The sequence below is a fragment of the Ascaphus truei genome, chromosome 14 (assembly GCF_040206685.1).
Source record: "Ascaphus truei isolate aAscTru1 chromosome 14, aAscTru1.hap1, whole genome shotgun sequence".
Taxonomy (NCBI): domain Eukaryota; kingdom Metazoa; phylum Chordata; class Amphibia; order Anura; family Ascaphidae; genus Ascaphus; species Ascaphus truei.
In genome coordinates, this window is record NC_134496.1 from 49,224,368 (window position 1) to 49,233,048 (window position 8,681).

At 53.8% G+C, this 8,681-nt stretch overlaps 1 protein-coding gene across 1 annotated transcript; it reads right to left on the reverse strand.

Annotated features, from left to right (window-relative positions):
• Window positions 1-656: 656 nt before the first annotated feature.
• LOC142466099 (transmembrane epididymal protein 1A-like) lies at window positions 657-3,018 on the reverse strand. Its single transcript, XM_075570842.1, is given in 2 exon segments — window positions 657-2,180; window positions 2,183-3,018. Coding segments are annotated over 2 exon segments (855 nt in total). The 5' UTR covers window positions 2,211-3,018; the 3' UTR covers window positions 657-1,353.
• Between the last annotated feature and the right edge of the window lie 5,663 nt (window positions 3,019-8,681).

The following is an 8,681-nucleotide window of genomic DNA, read 5'->3' on the forward strand; positions in this document are numbered from 1 at the left end:
GGACAGTGTGGGCAGCGGGCAGTTGGTGCCCAGAGGGGGACTGTGAGGGGCAGTGGGTGCCCAGCGGCTTCTGTGAGGGGCAATTGGTGCCCAGAGGGGCAGCAGGCAGTGGGTGCCCAGAGGGAGCTGTGAGGGGCAGCGGATGCCCAGAGGGAGCTGTGAGGGGCAGTTGGTGCCCAGAGGGGCAGCAGGCAGTTGGTGCCCAAAGGGAGCTGTGAGGGGCAGTGGGTGCCCAGCAGGTGCTGTGAGGGGCAGTTGGTGCCCAGAGGGGCAGCAGGCAGTTGGTGCCCAAAGGGAGCTGTGAGGGGCAGTGGGTGCCCAGCAGGTGCTGTGAGGGGCAGTTGGTGCCAGAGGAGACAGTGGGTGGGCAGCGGGCAGTTGGTGCCCAGAGGGGGTTGTGAGGGGCAGTGGGTGCCCAGCGGGGTGCTGTGAGGGGCAGTTGGTGCCCAGAGGGGCAGCAGGCAATTGGTGCCCAAAGGGAGCTGTGAGGGGCAGCGGGTGCCCAGATGGAGCTGTGAGGGGCAGTGGGTGCCCAGAGGGGAGCTGTGAGGGGCAGCGGGTGCCCAGATGGAGCTGTGAGTGGGCAGCGGGTGCCCAGATGGAGCTGTGAGGGGCAGCGGGTGCCCAGATGGAGCTGTGAGGGGGCAGCGGGTTGCCCAGATGGAGCTGTGAGGGGCAGCGGGTGCCCAGATGGAGCTGTGAGGGGCAGCGGGTGCCCAGTGACCTCAGTTTGAAATCAGAAAGACCTCACCTATGTGACAATGGAAGGCTCTCACTAAACATGAAACACTGCGCGGCTTACAAATAAAACACGGACTGGGGGTGGGTGATGAGCAGAAATTAGAATTGGAAGAAACCCACAAGTTCCCCACTGCACAAACCCAGTCACATGTTTGTATGTTAAATCCTCACATGGAGAAACGGTCTATTGCTTTAGCAGTCCTCAGCGGACAGAACAATACCAGTATTACCCTCACATTGTAACGCTAATAATCACAGGAATCCCTTTCACACGTGTCCCCGTCACTATTCGGGGACAGACTGGCCACTTCTTCAATATAGGAATTTTCAGCACAGGGAGCGGGGCGGAAATCCTGGCTGTTCTCATGTACAGAAGGGATCCCCCCTCACTGATTTATAACCAAGCACACATGCCCACTTCAGAGATAAGGCCTTGGATGGGGTCTGCTCGCTGCTGGAGAGGTTTGTGTATTGCTGGTTGGTGAACTGTGTGTCTGTCTTCCTGTTTTGTGTCTTGTCACTATTAATCATGGCTCCAGGACACTAAGTGTCAGGGAGAATTTATTATGTAACAAATTCTATAGTTTACATTTCCATATATAGATTTACAAATCACCAAAGTAACTTATAACCCCTCATCTCCCTCCTCTCCCACAGTCCGTGTCCCAGCTCTCCCACCAGCCGGTAGTCGTCCCTCACTGATCTCCTCCGCCGGTGCAGGATGGAGGTGGCCCAAAACACTGCTGCCAGTAGCCCAGCATCCAGGGCTAGATGCCAGCAGTAGAAGGTGGTGAGGAACATGAGGTCAGCAGGGACTCCCGCATCCCAGTGACGGCCAGTTGGTGGTCGGTATAGGATGAAGGCAGCATGGAGAAGCCACGTCCCCTGCACCAACACCAGCCAAGTTTTGGCAAACCACAGACGGCGTTGGTTCGGCAGCCAGATTTCAGTGGTGAGGATGGCGCAGGTGAGGGCACATGTGAGCAGCAGCAGGGAGTGAACCTGCACCTCCACGGCCTCCTTCCCGTGAGCGTGGAACCGGAGCAGGAGAGTGGTGATGAAGAAGGCAGCAGTGACTCCCATGTGCTCAAGCAGCGGGCAGCGCCTGTGCAGACAGGACTGACTCACGACATCCAGCGCCCCGCTCAGGCAGAAGGCCCCATACATGGTGGCATGCTGCCACTCGTTGGGGTTCATGAAGAGAAACTCGGGGTCGTCTGATTGAAAGATGTGAAGTTTCTGGACCCCAGGAGGGAAGAAGAACTCGGCCAGAAGAGCCAGCATCCCATAGACCAACTTCATCACCCCCTCCAAGGGCAACTTCCGCAGGAAACCCTGAGAGGGGGCAGCCCGGAGAGGGTACTGATCACGGCCCCCACTCAGCACCATCCAGGAGAAGCGGGAAGCATACAGGAGCCCAAACGACAGGAACGCCAGGCAGGAGAGATGTGTCCAATGAACGTGCCCATCTCTAGTGTGTGAGGTCACTGTCACTAGAGCGTGAAGTCCCCAGAGTACGGCACTGGAGTGTGAGGTGACCAGGATGGGTGGGAGGTTACTAAAGTGTAAGGTTCACTGCAGGGTCAGTTATGTCCAAAGAAGAGGACACACAGGATCCCAGAAGAGATTACACACCTGTCAATTCAGAGGCAGGAACCAAGAGAGCAGTCACAGAGGAGAGCAGGGTCACTCCAAGCAGTCTCTAAGAGAGGTCTTCCAGGGTGTCACAGCAGTCTCTCAGAGAGATCTCTCTGGTGTCACAGCAGTCTCTCAGTAACAAGTGCAGTGTGTTGAGTTTCCCGATTAGCTGGAGGATGCCTCCTGCTCCTGCACACGCCCTCCTCCGCACCAAAGGGTGGTATACAATATATAGGGGAAAAGTTAATAGCAGGAGCACTGAGCAGAGTGTGGGAGGGGTAAAGACATAATGGTGTGAAGGAGAGTTTGAGGGAGAGGGGAGAGACAGAAAGTGTGCCTAAAAGTGTATGTATTTATGTGTATCGTGTATGTATAGTAATATATGTGTACATTCTGTATATATAGTGCGTATGTGTACAGTATATTATTTGTCACAATAAATCACAGATTTCATGTCTCAGGCTTCTATGACAGAACAGCCCTCAGTGTCCAGGTGACATCTCTCAGTGTCCCTCGCCTTGATGTTCACCTTTGTCATAATAACCACTTCCCCATTCTCCTCCATCCCAGAAATAAACAGTTCAGGTTAATGTTTAGTGATAAGCAAATAGAGATGAGAGAGGAGGGGGGGGGGGGGAGAGAAGAATGAATAAAGAGTGTGTCTAACAGTGTGAGTTCTGCGTCTTGTATAAGGACGCCACCCGTGGATCTGTGCCTCGTGGTGGAGCATCTATAAAGAGGATCCAGGGTGCAGGGGAAGGGAGTTGTGTATCTGTGCTTCATTGGTAGGGCCTATGCATTGTGGGTAAGGAATTTGTGTTGGACGGAGCTGTGAGGGGCGGTTGGTGCCCAGAGGGAGCTGTGAGGGGCAGTTGGTGCCCAGAAGGAGCTGTGAGGGGCGGTTGGTGCCCACAGGGAGCTGTGACGGGTGGTTGGTGCCCAGAGGGAGCTTTGAGGGGCAGTTGGTGCCCAGAGGGAGCTGTGAGGGGCAGTTGGTGCCCGGAGGGAGCTGTGAGGGGCAGTTGATACCCAGAGGGAGCTGTGAGGGGCAATAGTGCCCGATGGGAGCTGTGAGGAGCAGTGATGCCCAGAGGGAGCTGTGAGGGGCAGTTGGTGCCCGGAGGGATCTGTGAGGGGCAGTTGATGCCCAGAGGGAGGCTGTGAGGGGCAGTTGATGCCCAGAGGGAGCTGTGGTGGGCAGTTGATGCCCAGAGGGAGCTGTGAGGGGCAGTTGGTGACCGGACGGAGCTGTGAGGGGGCAGTTGGTGCCCGGACGGAGCTGTGAGGGGCAGTTGGTGCCCGGAGGGAGCTGTGAGTGGCAGTTGGTGCCCAGAGGGAGCTGTGAGGGGCAGTTGGTGCCCGGAGGGAGCTGTGAGGGGCAGTTGATGCCCAGAGGGAGCTGTGAGGGGCAGTTGGTGCCCGGAGGGAGCTGTGAGGGGTTGTTGTTGCCCAGAGGGAGCTGTGAGGGGCAGTTGGTGCACGGAGAGAGCTGTGAGGGGAAGTTGGTGCCCAGAGGGAGCTGTGAGGGGCAGTTGGTGCCCAGAGCTGATCTCCCCCTATTGTCTATCGGGGACAGTTCTCCCTGCATTAGAGGGGTTATGGGGGCCTTTTGCCGGTGCAGCAGTGTAAGCCCTATGAATGGGCCATTCCATGACGTGTGTGTAGGATTGGAATGCTTTGGCCAGGGAATTGAACTAAATGCCCCTAGCTTAGGAGAAGATAAACAGATACGTATTAAACGCTATAATTTGTCGCGTTGGATGTAGCACTGGCGCCTTTTTGTCTTTTGTTGTATACACAAGGTCACAATTCTAGTAGTGCTCCTTTTACCACAAATATATAGTAGATGCAGTGGATTTGGGTTCTGAGCTTACAGGCGCTGTGTGTGATCTCCCCTCACTGATTCATAACAAAGAACATATGTCCACTTCAAAGATAAGGTCTTGGAATGGGGTCTGTATACTGCTGAAGCTGGTTATGTATGGCTGGCTGGTGAAGTGTATGTCTGCCTTCCTATTGTTTGTCACTATTATGAACCAACAAAACCAGAGATCTCCGTTCTCTCTAAGGGGACCAACATACTGTCCAACCACCAACCTGGATCAAATCCAATTATACTCCGACCTAGCAGAATTCATCAGGAGATTACGACTGAAAGAATATTTCCATTAAAAAAAGGGAGCACCCCCAGAATGACAGAGTATAACACCAAGAAGAGGAAAGCCTGTTCCACACCACCAACCAGTCGCAACGGCAAAATAGACCGCTACACACAGAGCTTCAGATCGCGAGTTTCCTCACTAGCATCAGCACGGCAGAGAAAAAGCAATGTATAACCTATCCCCCATGGAGAGATCTGCAATCAAGGAACTGCGAACCAACCACAACGTGACCATCAAACCTGCAGATAACGGAGGTGCGGTGGGGGTTAGGGACACAAAGAAATACATTGAAGAAGGCAACAGACAACTCAAAGACAACATCCACTACAAGAAAATGACCCATGTTCCACCCCCGGAATATACAAAGAAACGCAAGAATCTCATCAAACCCATTCCCTTATCACCTGCAACCAGGATTGGAACAACTAAATTGGTATCTTTAACATGCTTCCCAAAATCCACTAACAAGGAAACCCCCGACAGAGCAATTATAACAGGTACAGTATGGATACACACACTGAACAAATATCAGGCCTAGTGGAGAAAATCCTCAAACCACTAATTACGAACCCCAACAGCTTCATACAAGATACCGCAGAATCCCTCAATAAACGTAACAACAAACAACTTCCACCCAACACACTACGTCTTACCATGGATGCACAATCCCTGTACAGTAACATCCCCCACACGGATGGCACTGAGGCATGCTTGCAATATCTTGCAACCTCTCCCCTGGATCAGAAATGCAGCGCTGAAGTCATTACCAAACTGATAGAAAACATCCTCACACACAACTACTTCCACTTCAACAGGGACATTTATCTAACGGGCACTGCAATGGGCACCGGAATATGCCAATATTTTTCTGGTCAATCTTGAACAGAGATTCAAAACCACAAGCCTCCACAAACCTTACAAATATTACAGACTAGCTGATATACCCGGCGTTGCCCAGAGGCAGGCAGGGGGGGGCGTGAAAGGCAGGGGGGGGGCGTGAAAGGCAGGGGGGGGCGTGAAAGGCAGGGGGGGGGCGTGAAAAGCAGGGGGGGGGGGCTGAAATGCAGGGGGGGGGGCGTGAAAGGCAGGGGGGCGTGAAAGGCAGGGGGGGGCGTGTAAGGCAGGGGGGGGCGTGAAAGGCAGGGGGGGGTGTGAAAGGCAGGGGGGGCGTGAAAGGCAGGCGGGGGGCGTGAAAGGCAGGGGGGGCGTGAAAGGCAGGGGGGTGGCGTGAAAGGCAGGGGGGGGGGCGTGAAAGGCAGGGGGGGGGCGTGAAAGGCAGGGGGGGCGTGAAAGGCAGGGGGGGGCGTGAAAGGCAGGTGGGGGCGTGAAAGGCGGGGGGGAGCGTGAAAGGCAGGGGGGGCGTGAAAGGCAGGGGGGGAGCGTGAAAGGAAGGGGGGGCTGTGAAAGGCAGGGAGGGCGTGAAAGGCAGGGGGGGGCTGAAAGGCAGGGGGGGGGCGGGGCGTGAAAGGCAGGGGGGGGGGCGGGGGGCGTGAAAGGCAGGGGGGACGGGGCGTGAAAGGCATGGGGGGCGGGGGCGTGAAAGGCAGGTGAGGCGTGAAAGGCAGGGGGGGCGGGGGCGTGAAAGGCAGAGGGGGCGGGGGCGTGAAAGGCAGGGGGGGCGGGGGCGTGAAAGGCGGGGGGGCGGGGGCGTGAAAGGCGGGGGGGCGGGGGCGTGAAAGGCAGGGGGGGGCATTAAAGGCATGGGGGGCGTGAAAGGCAGGGGGGGCGACACACACACACAGTGTCACACACACAGTGACACACATACACAGTGTCACACACACACACACAGTGACACACACACATACACACACAGTGTCACACACACACACACAGTGTCACACACACACACAAACACACACACACAGTGTCACACACACACACACACGTCACCTAGAGCGACACACGCGACACCTACCTCTACTTCTGGGCGCCCCATCTTCTCACTCGGCATGCGAGGGAGGAAGGGGGTCCTTCCGGGCACCGCCATCTTAGGCGCCGCGAGGGAGGAAGCGGGTCCTTCCGGGCTGCCTGTCCCCCCGCCGGGGATGGAGATGAGCGGAGCGCCGGGAGGGAGAGGTGAGCGGAGGGAGAGGTGAGCGGAGGGCCGGGAGGGTGAGGTGAGCGGAGGGCCGGGAGGGAGAGGTGAGCGCGCGCGCGCGCGCGTGTGTGTGGCGCCGAGGGGGAAGAGAGTGGCAGTTGGGTGACGTCAGACCCACCAATCTGATTGGCCAGAATCAGATTCACCGCAGATAGCACTAACCATTCGATTTTATATATATAGATACAGTGATTATATATGTACTAGCTGAGAGACTCGGCGTTGCCCGGGATATAATATCCTCAGGGTGAAGAAAATGTAAAACAATTTTACGAGTTCTTCAATTCATTCCACCCATCAATTAAGCTCAAAACAGGTTATTCAGCAAACCTAGGGAACTTCCTGGATACACAGTAACACTGAAGAATGGTAAACTACACACATCTGTATACATACAAGAAACCCAAAGACAGATGTAGTTAATTCCATAACTCCAGCTTCCATCCCACCCTTACAAAGGGAGCCATCACACACGGCCAGGCTATGCGAGATCAGCGCATACGCTCTGACCCTAAAGACAGAAACAGACACCTCCCAACCCTGACTGACTCAGACAGAAGGGATACAAGCCAAAGACTATTACCTAAACACGCGCATGCGCACTGAAAGCCCCACGAGAACACCCGCTCCAATACCACAACAAAAACAGAACCACACACACAACCCTGCACTAAAGGGAATGTGAAAATTAATCAAAGATCTGCTGACAGAAGGTGGCACATTAAAGGACATCTTCCCCCAAACCTCCCATCCTTGCATTCCGGCCACCGCCAAACCCCAGACAGGAGTTAGTCAGCAGAAAACTTCATAATGAACATAAAAATGCGGAGAATGGCACAAGACCATGCCACATCACACACAGTGGCGTAACGATGCTGGAAGGGGCCCCCAGCCAATGTCACGCCATGATGATGCAGCGTCACATGATGCAACGACACCGATGGAGGAGGGCCCCGCTCTCTCCCCTGGCAATAAGTTTAATTGCTGTGGGGAAGAGTGCGGGCTCTCTGTAATAGCTTGGGAGAGTTCGGAGGAATGTTCCCGACTCCTTTCCCCCCCCCCGCCCCGAAGCTGCGGCCCCTAGGATGTGCCAGAGTGGCAGTTACGCCGCTGATCACACGCTGCAAACTTTGCAAATATATATGCCAAGATCCCAGGGCCAGTCACACACATAGAACACTCAATGTTAAAGGTTCATACGGCTGCACATCCAGGAATGTGGTGTGTATGATTCAATGCAGCAAATGTGACTAAGGATGCTACATTGGTATAACCAGCCATATACTTCAAACCAGAATGAACCTACATAGACACGCAATAACACAGCATGAAGAAGGAAGATACTGCACAGACACACAATAACATACCATGAAGAAGGAAGATACTGCAGAGACACACAATAACGCACCATGAGGAAGGGAGATACTGCACAGACACACAATAACACATGAGGAAGGGAGATACTGCACACACACTCACAGTAACACACCATGAAGGAGATACTGCACAGACACATAATAACACACAATGCGGAAGTGACATACTGCACAGACACACAACACAGATATTGCACCCCAGTGGGACACAGCTTCTCACAGCCAGATCATTTCATAAATGATTTAAAAACCCAAATCCTGAACGGAATGTTTAAAAGCGTCAAGAATGGAAAACATTTCAACTCAAAATAATAATGCTCTTTAACACTAAAAACAGAGGAACTTAATACTGATCTGGGATTCCGTACACCATCAGAATTATATGTAATGTTTCTTTCTGAATCTTACACTTTAACGGCCCTCCCCTCAGTACCCGCCTTTTTCTCCCTCATCTGCCTTAGATTGTTCTCATGCTTGTTACATCCGTGTTAAACTCGTGGAATATTCTGTGAATCAGTATCGCTGACCTGAGGGAGAGAGAGAACTCTCCAAAGCTTGTCCTAAAATATCAATTGTGTGTCCGAGTAAAAAAGGTTTCACCTTATACCGAAGAACTCATTTATGCTGCACTTTCACTGTTAATCATGACTCCAGGACACGAAC